This window comes from Dendrobates tinctorius, unplaced genomic scaffold (assembly GCF_039654945.1).
Source record: "Dendrobates tinctorius isolate UK_male_01 unplaced genomic scaffold, ASM3965494v1 ptg000028l, whole genome shotgun sequence".
NCBI lineage: Eukaryota > Metazoa > Chordata > Amphibia > Anura > Dendrobatidae > Dendrobates > Dendrobates tinctorius.
In genome coordinates this window covers 65980644-65996610 of record NW_027361696.1, presented here as the reverse complement: position 1 = coordinate 65996610, position 15967 = coordinate 65980644, and the positions used below count along the sequence as shown (strand labels likewise).

The 15967-nt window shown below is 44.8% G+C and overlaps 1 protein-coding gene across 1 annotated transcript in view; it reads left to right on the top strand.

Annotated features, from left to right (window-relative positions):
* LOC141085485 (cathepsin D-like) overlaps positions 1 to 15967 on the top strand; it is a 62341-nt gene that overhangs the window by 2669 nt on the left and 43705 nt on the right. Inside the window, exons 2-3 of the mRNA XM_073570884.1 lie at positions 11438 to 11594; positions 13569 to 13692. Of these exons, the coding sequence (XP_073426985.1) occupies positions 11438 to 11594; positions 13569 to 13692 (281 nt within the window). The remainder of the gene's footprint in view (positions 1 to 11437; positions 11595 to 13568; positions 13693 to 15967) is intronic.

The window sequence follows — 15967 nt, the reverse complement described above, 5'->3', positions numbered from 1 at the left end:
AGGTCTTCGTGTCTCTCCGAGTATTATAGGCTGAATGTGAGGTCTGTGTCTCTTCCATTAATATTGGCTGGAAGTGAGCTCTGTGTGTCTCTCCCAGTAATATAGGCTGGATGTGAGGTCTTTGTGTCTCTTCCAGTAATATAGGCTGGATGTAAGCTCTGTGTCTCTCCCAGTAATGTAGGCTGAATGTGAGGTCTGTGTCTCTCCCATTAATATAGAATGGATGTGAGCTCTGTGTGTCTCACTGTAACATCCCCGCTGGTGTCACTGCATGGCCTCCCATCCCCCACTCACCAACTTGCTCACTGCTCCAAGCCTTGCTGTGATTTCTGTATACTGCCAGCTCCATGCTCTGTCCCTCTAACTGACTGTGTGTATAGGGGGGCGGCGCCTGAACTCTCTGCTTCTTATGCAGTCAGGGTGCACCTGTCTAATTTGTCCCTCACCAATTACCTAGAGCCCTCGACTATTTAGGCCTGCCCCATCCACTGGAACATTGCTGGTGCAATGTCTAAACTCAGTTAGTATCTTGCTACTGAGCCTGCCAGGTCCTTTCCTGTGTATATCCTCCTTCTCTGGAGGAATACTCCTTGTCTTGCCTAGTACCTTGTCCGCCTGCCAGGAGGCAGAATATCCTGGTCCTTGAGTCTTTGTCCCTGTACCTTGTCTGAACTCTGTCCTTACCCTGCCTCCTTGTCTTTGGCTTCTTTCCCTGCTGTGTCTTTCCTTGTGTTCTCCTTGTCTGTGCTCTGCATCCTTGCAGCTCTGCCGGCTCTGCACCCTTGCAGCTCTGCCGGCTCTGCACCCTTGCAGCTCTGCACCCTTGCAGCTCTGCCGGCTCTGCACCCTTGCAGCTCTGCCTGCTCTGCTCCTGCTGCTGCTTCTCTCCACAGACCTTGTGATTCAGCTTTGCTACGCTCCTGCTGCCGCTGCAGAACCTCTTGCTGCAGCTTCTCTCCACAGACCTTGTGGTTCAGCTTTACTCCGCACTCCTGTGGCTCCGCCTACTCCTCACTCCTGCAGCTCCACTTACTCCGCACTCCTGCGGCTCCGCATATTCCATTCCTTCCTGCCTGTATCCGTACCTGCACCTCCTGTGTGAACAGGTCCAAAACCTGTTCCTTCATATTCCACTCCTTCCTGCCTGTATCCGTACCTGCACCCGCTGTGTGAACAGGTCCAAACCTGTTCCTTCATATTCCACTCCTTCCTGCCTGTATCAGTACCGGTGCCTGCTATTCTTCATATACCACTCCTGCCTACCCTGTGTCCCAAGCCGTGCCTGCCTGCCCTGTGTCTCAAGCCATGCCTGCCTGCCCTGTGTCTCAAGCCATGCCTGCCTGCCCTGTGTCTCAAGCTATGCCCGCCTGCCCTGTGACTCAAGCCGTGCCCGCCTGCCAGTGTCTCAAGCCGTGCCCACCTGCCCTGTGTCTCAAGCTGTGCCCGACTGCCCTATGTCTCAAGCCGTGCCCGCCTGCCCTGTGTCTCAAGCCGTGCCCGTGTGGTAGGAGCCGGTGTTATGAATGGGAAACCGAGGAGGAAAAAAAGACACCAAGCTAAGTCTCAGAAAACCAGAGAAGTTGGTAACTATGCAGATTGCAGATCCCTGATCTTACCCGCACAACTAGCAGCAGTCGTGGAGCGTTCCTACGTTGGTCCTAGACGCCTCGTCACAACCGGAGAACTACATAAGCCTAAAGCAGGAAAAGAGGAAAACTAACTGCCCCAGAGCAGACCCCAAAGGAAAGACAGCCCCCCACATGTATTGACGGTGAAACAAGATGAAAATACAAACAAAGGCAGGAAAATAGGCTGAGCAAACGATGGGGCCCGGCCATCTAAAAAGGACAGAAAAGGAAAGACACTATCTGCAATCTGCCAAAAAAACCTACAAAAAATATTGTCCAACACTTCTGATAGCAAAATTAACCCTGAAGTCACTAGACTTCTAAACCTATATCAGCACTCTGAAATATTCTGAGACAGAGCAAAAAAGAGGCCAATCTAATAAGGGACAAAAAGCAGATTGGCAAAAACTGATTAATAGGAGTGGAATTTCAGCATAGCCCCAGCAGGGGCAGGCTGATTACACAAAAAACTGAATTGACCAACCAGAGCAAGTGTGAACATTAACAAAAAACAAACTTAACTTGAGAAGACTGAAGTCCAGGACCTGAGAAGCAGACTGAATCAACAGCACCCGGATAGGGCGTCGGCTGTCATATCCAGTCTGATACTCCAGAGATCCAATCGTTATCTTCCTCATCAGGTGGCAGATCACTACCACTTAAACCAACCGCACTACCTCCTGTCACCACCAGAGGGAGAACGGAAGGGGAACTCTCAACTGGTGTAGCAGAAAATGAGTTCATGACAGGCCAGGATTGGGGGGTGGACCACTGCTTGCCCTGTCCGGATGACACAGACACCAGGCGATGCAAGGACGAGGCGGAGACAGATTTCACTAGTAACAGTTCCGGATTTATTCGTCGTCCTCCTGACGACCACAACCACGCACCGCAGCCTCTTTACAGTTCTCTGTCTCCAGGCCCGGGTACCTGCACCTTTGCTCCAGTCGAAGTAACATCCCTCGCGGATCTTTCCCTGGGGCTGTCCTAGACCAATCTACCGCCAACGCTTCACCTGCCCGAGGTCATCGTTCAATCGGTACCCCTGGAGCCTCGTCTGTCCTGCGGTCTGTCGGGTCAGGGCCACCCCCTGACTGTCTCTTTGCTGTCTGTCCTCTGGTCGAGCTCTTCTCTCTTCACCGTCTTCTGCCGAGCTCCTCCCTGAACTAGCCTAGCCTCTGGAACCCCAACCAGTCCTATTTATCCCCTCTCTCACTGGGCATTTCCCTCCTGGGTTCCTATCTCCCCGCCCCCATGACTAAGCAGTTTCTATAGCCGTAAGCTGATGTTAAGTCCTGAACTACACTCCCCCCTGCCATCTTGTGGTCAAATTTTGGTACTGCACTTCCTTTTCTGTCTTTCCCTGCTGTTACCTTTCTGTCATTGCCAATCTCCGTCTGTAGTGCACAAATCGTCCCCTCCTACTCCCAGTCAAGTCTGTCCGTCAAGTCACCTTCCCCACACCCGCTTGCCCTGTGCCTCAAGCCGTGCCCGCCTGCCAGTGTCTCAAGCCGTGCCTGCTTGCCCTGTGTCTCAGCCACACCCTGGAGTGGCAACCAGCAGCTACCTGCCGCACCAGCCTGACCTCACCATCACAGACTCCAGCGAAGACCGAGGTAGCTGTCGTAGTCATGCCCCATCCAAGATAGTCTGGTTTGTGGCACAGTGGAGCCACAACCCCCGGCGTGTGCCATTCAGCCAAGGTCTGTGTGTCTCTCTGAGTAATATAGGCTGAATGTGATGTCTGTCTCTCCCAGTAATATAGACTGTATGTGAGCTCTGTGAGTCTCCCAGTGAGATGTGAACTCTATGATTCTCTCCTTTTAGTTTAGGAAGGGTGTGAGTTTTGAGTGTTTTTTCCAGTAATTTAGGCTGGATGTGACCTTTGTGTGTTCCTAGTAGTGTAGGCTTGTTGTGAGTTTTGTGTGTCTCTCCCAGTAATATAATCTGGATGTGAGGTCTGTATGTCTCCCCCAGTAATATAGGCTGGGTGTGAGCTCTGTCTCCCAGTAGTATAAGCTGTATGTAAGCTTTGTGTGTTTCCCAGTAATATAGGCTGGATATGAGCTTTATTTGTATTCAGGGTGCAACTGTCTTTACTAGCTCATGTATCAGAACAGCTATTAGCCAGCACCTATTTCCTCTTCATGTGCTTTCCCCTTTTTCTGTAGCCATTTTCTGCACTCCCTAAAACTGTAGATACCTTCTCCATATTGTGGAAATCTTTACACAACCCTCTCCCTAATACTATATCTAACACAGAGAGAGGAGCAGAGAGAACCATGAGCTCTGATGGATTGGAAACTTTTTCTTCACAGATCAGTAGATAAAGAGCTGACAGACTCTCCAGCAGCAAAATGGTAGAATTTATGTTGCTTAACTCTTTCATCCCACAGCCAGTTTCCATTTTTTCCTCCCCTTCTTCTCAGAGCCATAGCTCTTATTTTTCTGTCCACATAGACGTATGAGCTCTTGATTTCTGCGGGATGAGTTGTACTTTTGAATGGCGCCATTCATTTTACCACATAGTGTACTTGAAAATGGGAAAAAAATTCGAAGTGCGGTAAAATTGTGCAAAAAAACCCATAATTCTGACATTTTTTTTTGAAAATTGTTTCTACGGTGTACATTTTGTATATCAATAACCATACAATATGATTGTCCTCATCAGTACCATTACAGCGATACCAAATATCCAGTTTTTTTTTACTGTTTTAGGCTGGTTTCACACTTGCGTTGGGCAGAGCTGCGGAGGGATGCGTAGTTCCATCGTTAAGCCCCGCCTACTGACACACCTCTTTCATTCAGCTCCGCCTACGTCAGCATACGTCCTGCATGCCTATCTTTAACATTGGGCTTGCAGGCCATGCGAATGTATGTGGATGCCTCCGCATGCATCGTCTTGACGCTGCACCGAACTGCGTCGAACGCAACAGGTTGCATTTTGTTGCGGTCAGCACAGCGTCAAAATGATGCATGCAGAGGCATCTGCATACATACTCATGGCCTGCGTACCCAATGTTAAAGATAGGTACGCAGGATGCATGCGGATGTAGGCGGAGCTGAATGGAAGAGGTGTGGCAGTGGGCGGGGCTTAACTGAACTACGCAGCCCTCCGCAACAATGCCCTACGCAAGTGAGAAACCAGCCTTAGTGATGAAAAAAAAATCAGAAGTTTGCAAAAGAAAATATTTGTTATTGTGCATACATTTTCTGAGACCTGGAACATTTTTTTATTTTTCGACCAATGGCGCTGTTTGATGGCTTATTTTTTGCGGGGCAAGAATACATTTTTATTGGTACCACATTTGGATAGATGTGACTTTTTGATCACTTGTTACAGCATTTTGCAGCGACCAAAAAAAGATAATTTTAACATTCTTGAATTTTTTCTGTTTTATGGTGTTAATTATTTTTAGATTTTGATAGATTGCACTTTTCTGATCGTGACGATACCACATCTATATTTTATTTTTTTTAATATCTTTATTTTCAATATGGGGGAAAGAAAGGGTGATTTGAACTTTTACTTTTTTACTTTTTTCATATTTTTTAAAACCTTTTTTTACTGTTCTTTTTGGTCTTGAATATGCGATCGTCCAATCGTTTGCGCTATATACAGTGATGTCACTGAATCGCTGTATATAGCAGAAATCACAGTCTCCTTTGAAGCCCGACCTTAGACAGGGTTTTAAAGGAGCTCTGTAATGACAAGCACGGAGGTCATCAGCTGGCTGTAAGGACCACCCATCAGCGCCCTGTGAGCATATCATGGGTGCACTGATGGGCAGAGTTAAAACAACCACGCGTTGGCTCATGTTACATGCCACTATCAGAGATTGACAGCGACATTTAACAGGCTGACAATCGCAGACGGAGCACCGGTTTACCCTCAGTTATTAGGGGCATGTCCTGGCTGTAATAAACAGCTATCACCTGCTGGGTATGGGGCAGGCACGCTCCATACACCCGCTTCCGACATGCGCCGTACATATACGGCGGATGTCATGATAGGGTTAGATTTGTATTTAAGAAATACATTATGAAAAATATTCTGTACAAAGATGTTTTAATCTTTAAACATTTTTTAACACATTCTCCCTTCTCATATCCCTGCCCAACTGTTCAGATTGGTATCTCAGAATGTGGTTAACTCTTTATGCTCTTATCCGTTATCAGATGGTGGGTAATCTGTGTCAATTTGTTCCGACTTGCTGCTATGTACAGTGAAATAATAATGGCCGATGTGAACGTCAGTGTACAGCAGCTTTAGTGTATGATCAGAGCTCTGCACCTACACTACCATTCAAAAGTTTAGGGTCACTTAGAAATTTCCTCATTTTTGAAGGAAAACCACAGTTTTTTCCAATGAAGCTATTATTAAATGATTCAGAAATACACTCTATACATTGTTAATGTGGTAAATGACTATTTTAGCTGCAAACGTCTGGTTTGTAATGCAATATATTCATAGATGTATAGAGGCCCATTTCCAACAACCATCACTCCAGTGTTCTTATGGTACTTTGTGTTTGCTAACTGTGTAAGAAGGATATTCGATGATTAGAATACCCTTGAAAACCCTTGTGCAAGTATGTTAGCACAGCTGAAAACAGTTTGGCTGAATAGAGAAGCTATAAACCTGACCTTCCTTTGAGCTAGTTGAGAATTTGGAGCATTACATTTCTTGGTTCCATTAAACTCTCAAAATGACCAGAAAAAAAGAACTTTCATGTGAAACTCGACAGTCTATTCTTGTTCTTAGAAATGAAGGCTATTCCATGTGAGAAATTGCTAAGAAACTGAAGCTTTCCTACAACGGTGTGTACTATTCCCTTCAGAGGAGAGCACAAACAGGCTCTAACCAGAGTAGAAAGAGAAGTGGGAGGCCCCGCTGCACAACTGAGCAACAAGACAAGTACATTAGAGTCTGTAGTTTGAGAAATTGACGCCTCACAGGTCCTCAACTGGCAGCTTCATTGAATAGTACACGCAAAACACCAGTGTCAATGTCTACATTGAAGAGGCGACTCCGGGATGCTGGCCTTCAGGGCAGAGTGGCAAAGGAAAAGCCATATCTGAGACTGGCTAATAAAAGGAAAAGAATAATAAGGGCAAAAGAACACAGACATTGGACAGAGGAAGATTGGAAAAAAGTGTTATGGACAAATGAAACCAAGTTTGAGGTGTTTGGATCACACAGAAGAACATTTGTGAGATGCAGAACAACTGATAAGATGCTGGAACAGTGCCTGACGCCATCTGTCAAGCATGGTGGAGGTAATGTGATGGTCTGGGGTTGCTTTGGGGCTGGTAAAATGGGAGATTTGTACAAGGTAAAAGGGATTTTGAATAAGGACGGCTATCACTTCATTTTGCAACGCCATGCCATACCCTCAGGACAGCGCTTGATTAGAGCCAATTTCATCCTACAACAGGACAATGACCCAACGCACACCTCCAAATTATGCAAGAACTATTTAGGGAAGAAGCAGGCAGCTGGTATTCTATCTGTAATGGAGTGGCCAGCGTAGTCACCAGATCTCAACCCCATTGAGCTGTTGTGGGAGCAGCTTGACGTATGGTGGGCATAAAGTGCCCATCAAGCCAAACCAATTTGTGGGAGGGGCTTCTGGAAGCATGGGGTGAAATTTCTCCAGATTACCTCAGCAAATTAACTGCTAGGATGTCAAAGGTCTGCAATGCTGTAATTGCTGCAAAGGGAGCATTCTTTGAAGAAAGCAAAGTTTGAAGGAGAAAATTATTTCAAATAAAAATCTTTTTTTCGAACCTTGTCAATGTCTGGACTAGATTTTAAATTCATTTGGCAACTCATTTGATTAATAAAGTATGAGTTTTCATGGAAAACACAAAATTGTCTGGGTGACCCCAAACTTTTGAACGGTAGTGTATGTGTGGAAGAGCCATCAATATGTTCACTTATTACAAAAAAACTTTAAAGGGTCATTATCAAACAGCAATCTATCCTCTATCTATAGGAGATAACGTGCTGATTCCTGGGGATCCTGCAGTTCACAAGCCAACACGTGTTTTGCAGAACTTGGTTTCGTACTTGCACGTTTCACAAGGGTTTCCCTATAATTATGTGGCCTTCTTTATCTTCCTGAGTCCTGTATAAAACTACAAAAGTACTTGCAAATGTAAAAATTTTTTACAGAACTCTTTACTTTCTTGAGCTGTGTAACACATAATATAAGGTAGGTCTGTGCAAAAGAATAAGCTATAGTTTCACATCTTTTTCAGATCTTTTGATAAAATGTGATAAGTTGGGGGCAGTTTGCATAGACTTCCTGTCACACAATCTCATTCACATGTATCTTTATCAGATATGTACTCCCAGATGTATTTAATACAAAAAAACAAACTGGGCAGTTATTCAAGGCCAGTTAAAGAGAAAATGGGGAAACACCCTAAAACAAAATTGTCTCTTCAGAGAGGAAGAGGACTAGAACTCTAGTGCCACCTATTGTGGCTATCCTAAAAGGCAATATTGACTCTCTGGCAAGCTTTGTCTCATGACTTAGGATAACAGTGAAAACCAAAATCTCAATTTGCAGACACTGTGTTTTGGGGGGTACTGCCCCTCATCAGTGCAAAGTGTGAGACCTTGATTGGCTGGGTGAGAGACTTCTGACCAGATCTCACACTTTGAACTGACGACAGGCAGTACACTGAAACACAGGAGGTCTTTATAAACTATACGTAGGTGTTATTATACCCATCCTTGTAGTCCTGCCTGTGATGGAAATGAGATGATTGTTGAAAAGTGATCTCTACAGAATATGTCAACCAATTATGAGCTTTAGTGGTGAAAGTGAAAACTGCAAGAGTTCAGTGATTTTTTTAAAAAACTAGTTACATGTAATAGTTAAATTCACAGTCAGATGTCCGTATAAATTGGATCGAGATCTATAAAGCTGTCACGCTCGGGTTGGGAAACTCGCTAGCCAGACCATGCATTGAGGTCCAATCTCTGCATATGTCTGACTGTTTATTTAATTATGTAATAATTCACTGACTTCTGGGGGTCTCACCGCTCGGACCCCCCGCCTATTCTAAGAACAGGGCTGAGAAACGCCATATTGGACTGGAATTTTGGCTATACCCACTAAGAAAAAGTTTGAAAGACATCCAAAAAAAAAACCATCCGAGAACTGATTATTTTTGAATCACAGACTAATGATAATTACTAGCGATCATTATATTTGGCTGCATTTGTGAAAAAATGTATGCGAACTCCTCACACACAGTGACAAACATAGAAGAGATGGGCATAGCTGAGATCAAAATGAACCCCCATTATGGTATCATTAAATCCCCAAAGTGATGGAGGCCCCTGAGCATGTTCCCCTGTCTGTAGTGCTGATTACAGGACAGAAAGACTGGTGTTTGTTTTCCCCATTTTAGACCCTTTCTATGATCACTGGGCCATTCCTAACCCTCTTTTTATCGTTCAGTATGGGGAAGTACAAGCATGTTCCTGCCAGCCGAGAAAAAAAAAAGATGGGACTAACCTGGATCGGTCCCCTCTTTTACGACCATGAACATACTTTTTCTTTAAGAGCTTGAAGTTTCAAGGGTGCCAGGGTGAGACTTCAAGCTCAGCTACTTGAGAATAAGTGTCTTTGATTTGTCTATTGTCCTACAGACGTGTGGCACATCGCTTTTTAACAAGACCAAATGGAAGTCTGGTGAGGACGCACTCAATAACTTTCCATTTACCCGATACATTAGATATGCATCCTGTATTATTTATAATGCAATCATTTTAAGAGACATACTCCTTACATTGAGACATCTGCTTCTCTTGCAAATATTTGTCAAGTGATTGTAAGAATATAAAACCTTTCTGGCTGATGCAATGGAAGCCTATAATGAAATTACAAGATAGTAAAACTGCCTGGAATTTTTTCGATGTCTTTATGTTACAGGTCAAAGAAGTGAAAAATATACAGTAGGTTGCATAATATCAGATTGTCCTGCAAAATGTTCAAGATCTGTACATTGCATCCTTAATGTCACTTGTCACGGGTGTGTCAGATGTGACAGACAGTCATCCTGGAAGAAGGTCATTGTGATTAGCTCTGCAAGCACCTTCTTGATTATTGCATCTCTGTTGTGGAATGATAGCCTTCTCCCTCTAGAACAGTTACTCCCACCTTCTACTGCTAATTAACACACCCTTGCTGATGGTTTAAATACTTTCAGCCTCTTCAGCAACGTGCTGGTCTTAGCTCAATTTCCCTCTGTCTGGTTGGAAGTACTAGCAGTCGGCTATTGTACTCTTGGAGGATTGCTGGCGTGATATCCCGGTGTAACCCCTCGTTTGTCCACCCTCTCTGTATTTAGTTGTAGTGGTGGCTGACTAGCGCTCACCCTATCCACTCCATCTCCAGGGCTTGTCACTAGGGTCAGGCAGGGATTAGGTTCCTGCTCAGCGATAGGTGCGGAACCTATTTAGGGATGTCAGGCGAGAGAGTGTTGCTAGTTCTGCCTAGGGGTCTTCACTCCCTCCTTCCCTAATGTTTGCTCTTCCCCTCCCTCTTCCCATTGTTGTGCACCTTGCTTCTCCATCACCTAGCATGATAGCACTGGGTTGAAGGTGAAACAGCTAAATGAGTCAACATGTGGTCAGCCTGGAGTGGGTCATTAAGCCCTCTGTAGTGCTTAGAGAGCACAAAAGGGACTTTTCTTCCAGTAGGGGTCAAAGATCTCATGCAGCGCTACAAGATAGCAGGAGGGTAAGCACTCGTCATTAAAGTACCACACTCTATGGCTTAGATAGGGCCAAGAAGGTCCAGTCTGATCTGTAGTGTGTGAGGTCTGTCCCAGGTGAAGTACACTTGTTTGCATGTGCAATAAAGAACCTGCATTTGAAGGGTGTTGCCACAGCAGACGAAAGAGTGAAGATTGCATGCACCATAGAGAACCACACCAGAAAAGTTTGAAAACTAATGCCTAAGTGTAAAGAGGAATGCCATGGTAGAAGATGGTTAAGAAACTTGACTTCTGTGTGCAGGGGAACTTTTATATGGTAACTAAGAATGGTCGTCCGGCAAGTGTGTGTAAATTGCCCGGCAAGCTATTGATAAAGAGGTGACCTTGAAGGGGGTTGTGACCAGAGTTTGGGCTGCGCTGCTGAATGTTGAAGAGTGATGGAGGTGCTGCTGAGGAAATTGCCAACAAATATTGTCGCAAGTCTTAGTCAAGTATTCTCTGCCAGTTTGCACCACCTGCCAGCAGCCGTTCCATGGATGTAACCTGGGGACCCTGCATAAGTCCTGATATCTGTATATGGATTAAAGGATGAAGGCCAGGGAACCCCTAGGTATTTAGAATTTTCTGGCAAGAATCAGAGCGGTCTCAAAAATAATAGTTTACATATGCAAACCCCTACTATAAAATAATTACTTTATCCATTTTAAAATACAGCCAAAACTAGATATTGTTGGCAATTTTTGGCAATCCGCATATGTGTGGCATCTGTCTAACAGCCGCTAGGCATGCAGGTTCGGGGTCTTGAACATATTTTTCGAGCACGTCGACGACACATGGTTGACACCCGAGTATGCTCAGATAACACCTTATCCCAGCACGTTCGTTCATCACTACTACACTCCAAACCTAACAAATGGGCTGTCAAGGTTCCCCTGGGACCAGGCCTTATCTATACCTTCAAACATAAGTGCAGAGAGGAACCAGCCATCTGGATGTGTCCTACACGACTAAAATCAGGATACAAGATGGGGCATTGACAGGATGTTAAAATAAATTTCTTTGTGTTTCAGGATTCCCCTCAAGAAGGTCCAATCCATCAGGCATACGCTGAGTGACCTTGTTACCACACAGGATCTAGACAGCCAACTTTTGGAAAATAAAGGAGTGAACCTAAAGCCAGTTAATTATTTGACACAAATCCCAGAAAAACTCACCAATTACTTGGATGTAAGAAGGACAAAAAAACTTGGTGAATGTTTGTCAGTTTTGGATCGCCGGGGATATTAGCCATAAGCATGGGTCATCTAACTGCCTTGTGGTTTTGTATGTTTTTAGTTGTTTTAAAGGGAATCTGTCACCCCTTTTTTGAGATATCATATAATGATATCATTCAATTGTGTGTCACATAAGGATTCTCTTAGTACTTTTGCTTCCCCCTGACCCCGCACCTTTCATGCATAAATACCTTTTTTATATCGGTTCAGATGTATGTAAACTGCCGCTGTCTGGTCCGCTGGGCGGGGCTTATTCACCAGCTCCCCCCCTTCCCTGTCCCTGTCTTGCTCTACGCATTTCTTCTTGTGTAGAGCAAGACAGGGAGGGGGGGAGCAGTTGAATAAGCCCCGCCCATCGGACCAGACCGTGGCAGTTTACATACATCTGAACCGATATAAACAAGGTATTTATGCATGAAAGGTGCGGGGTCAGGGGGAAGCAAAAGTACTAAGAGAATCCTTATGTGACACACAATTGAATGGTATCATTATATGATATCTCAAAAAAGGGGTGACAGATTCCCTTTAAGCAATGATGCTAGTATGACTGAAAATCAGTTTGGTGGGGTGCAATGACTCCCACTGATTGCCAAATAATCACTCACTTAAGCTCTGCTTTCCTCTGAGGAAGGACTCTATGGACTTTCTATTGAGGCCATCTTCAGCCTCAGAGGAGGAAACCACTTGACTGATCACCTTTGTCCCTTCGTTTTCACGATTAGTGGGTATCTTATCACCTAGACCAGGGTTCCCCAACTCCAGTTCTCAAGGCCCACCAACAGATCATGTTTTCAGGATTTCCTTAGTATTGCCCAGGTGATAATTGCTTCACCTGTGCAATACAAAGGAAATCCTGAAAACACGATCTGTTGGTGGGCCTTGAGGACTGGAGTTGGGGAACGCTGATCTAGATCATTCTTCCTCATGTCATTAAAGTGCAGATACACTTTAAGGAAAGCATAAAATAAGTTCAGTAAGTGTTTTGTGCTGATCTTGAGTTATAGTACAGAGATGACTTATTTGCAGTGGGCAAAATCAGTATTAACACCAGGCAATGTCGGGAAATCTAGATGTGCCCCTGAATTCCAGGAGATCAGTTGAATTTTCAGTTGTCATGTGTGTGCATGAGGAATAACACTTTTTCCGGCTATTATATCACCAATTTTCTCCTCTGCGAGCTTTAAGTCTTGAGTTGTCTCTGAGATGGTAGGTGGAAGCTAGTTACACTGATGGTCCTATATACAGAACACAGAGACATGAGGCATTTCTTCTCTCATGCTTCTATGTAACACATGTTCAGCATCAGCTTCAGCATGGAGGATGTTATACAACACTACTGAGCAGTGTATCTGTGAATCCAGCACAAACAGAAGTGAGATCAACACTTACTAGAAAACAGCAGCACCATGTCCATCTGCCTTTCTTTCTCACGCTCCTCTTTAGCCTTCTCCCCTTCCTTCTCTATAGACTTAAATCGGCAGCTGTATTCTGATCCCTTACGAGTTGACAGTCCGACTTGTCTTGAGTAAGACGGCTTTTAGTTATTGTTTAAAAGTACATGATGAGTCCAGAAAAAAAGCAGGGAAGTGGAGAAAGAAGCTTATTTTGCTGATCAGATACATTACGAAATTTCTTATATTTCCTTATACCATTAATTTATGCAACGTTTGTGACTCTTTAATTGTTTCCAAGCAGAATAGCGAATGCAGCTCTGGGGTATAATAAAGGATCAGCACAAGATAAGGTAGTATTTAGAAAGTCATGTATTAAAGTCAATAAATAATAATACGTAAATGATTAAAAAAAGACGGAGCTAGCAGCACTGTGGTGCGGGGAACCACATGGTGTGCAGCACTACGACCAACCCTGCTCTTGTGATAAATGCGCTCTCTCGGCGTCCTGACCACTTTTTTCTTTTATCTCATAGGCCCAGTACTATGGAGAGATCTCCATTGGAACGCCTCCACAGAAGTTTACTGTCATCTTTGACACGGGTTCCTCCAACCTCTGGGTCCCTTCCATCCGTTGCTCCTTCTTTGACCTAGCCTGTTGTGAGTAATAAAGCAAAAGTGATCGTTGCCCCTCCATGTCACGTTAAGCATCTTAATTCTCTGTATAGGAAACCACTCCAAGGGCTTTATTTATTAATGAATTATCTATTTGCAGAACTTTATCAGCGCCATCAATTCACTTTTAGAAATAAATATGGCCTCCCGGGGCCAATTATTCCCGTTGTTGGTCCAGAAATACTTTGGTGGTTTTCACCTTCATATTAGTTACCGTTCTGAGAATTCGGCAGATTATTATTTACTCTCGGATCCATATGGGGAATAGATCATCAGTCAGAGCAACAGGGAACACTTCACAGAGCGAGCACTGGCTTCAAGCAGGGATGCGGCCTTTGCTTCTCTTCTCTCTTCTGATCTATGGTTGTTTAGATATATGGCTTCAGATGCTTATCCAGAGGTTCATTTAAATTCTGTTTCAATGGTGCAGTCACTGCAAGAAAAAAAATGTTTTGAAGGAAACATAGACTATCAAAGCACTTAAATGGTTTAGCACTCCGTTTTAAATCTTCCTTAGCAAGCTATACAATAAGAAATCAGTCAAGAGGCAGAAGAGAGATTGCTTCCTTTAGGAGACAATGACATTATAAACCTTCCCCGTTCTCTCCTTCCTTAAAAAAAATAGAAAAGAGCAATGTCCTCAAATATTCATGCCGTCCTAATGAAATGTATTAGGAGGAACACAGAGCTAAGGACTTTTTACTTATGACCATTGAAGGCTAAACTGTAGACTCAACTTCCTCAATATTAGGAGGAGAAAATAAGAGTATACCAAGTGGCTTTTCAGTAGTCAATAAGAAGGGGAGGGGTCATTAGTCCAGGTCCCGTTTAGAAATTAATATTGCCTCTATAGGCTAGCACTGGATAGAGTAAGGGCAATCCATGAGTTTCCGATGGTCCCATTCTTGGTTGGTCTTACACTCGTAAGAAAGAAAAGGGATGTGGTCTTCATATGTGGTCTTTTGTTGTCTTCATGTGGTTTTACAATATTAGAACACAAAAGTGAAAAATGTACAGGAATGGAAATGGCATGGGGAGAAGGGCACAAAGACACCCTGTCAGAGGTAGTTAGACAATTGTATGTGTCACGATCCCGCTGCTGACACTGGTATGTCACAGACGGAGGGACATGATGTACTGCCAGCATATGGCTATCACAGGCAGAGGTGGCTTAACTTAGTTATCCCACCGCTGGGTTATCCCACCATGTGATAAAAAAACAGCAAGCTAGTCTTGCCCTAACAATTTATCGCAGGGGTTTTTTTTTGGGTGTCCCACCACTGCCAACAGTACTTCACGAAACTTTTCAGTTCCACTTTGGAACTCGCAGCTCTCTGGTGCCCCCCTTACCCTCAGGTCAGTCAGGGAACTACACCTGGGATAATTGGTCGCCGTCCGGCTGCTTCAATGAGGTCTGGCCACCCAGCATGCTGCAGTGAGGGAATTATAAAATGCTCTGGCCGCAGCCACCCAATTAGCTTATAAAATCCCTTTCCGTCACTGTCAGCAGTACCTGGGACCCAGACCACACTTCGCCGCCACCAGCTCCAGATTTCTCTTATTAGTTTATAAACTTAATAGAGGGGTTCGAAGCCAAACCAATTCAGTAGCATAATTATCTGAAAGGCACGTAAATTCATCTTAGAGCATTAAGACAGACTAAGGCTAGTTTCACACTAGCGTTTATGAGCGCAGCGACGGCCTGCGCACGGCTGCCGCTAAGCCCTGCCCCCTGCTGCGCCTCCGCCGGTAGCTCCGCCTACCGGCGCATGACGCTGCATGCGCCCTGCGTCCCCTATCTTTATCACTGGGGGCGCAGGCCGTGTGCAGTATGCATTTGGCGGCGCATGCGTCCTTTTGACGGTGCGCCGACCTGCGCCAAACGCAACCTGCTGCAGTTTGGTTGCGCTGGCGCACCGTCAAAAAGGCGCATGCGCCGCCAAACGCATACTGCGCACGGCCTGTGCCCCCAGTGATAAAGATAGGGGACGCAGGGTGCATGCAGCGTCATGCGCCGGTAGGCGGAGCTACCGGCTGAGGCGCGGCAGGGGGCGGGGCTTAGCGGCGGCCGTGCGCAGGCCGTCGCTGCGCTCATAAACGCTAGTGTGAAACTAGCCTTATAAAGTTATAATTTATTCCCCAAAAGGCGGGCAGTGTTTACAGAGATAAAAGATCTTACAAAGTTGATACATTAGATATGTACAATGCAAATAAAAAACAAACAGGTTTAAAAACAGAAATTAACACTTACATGTGCTTA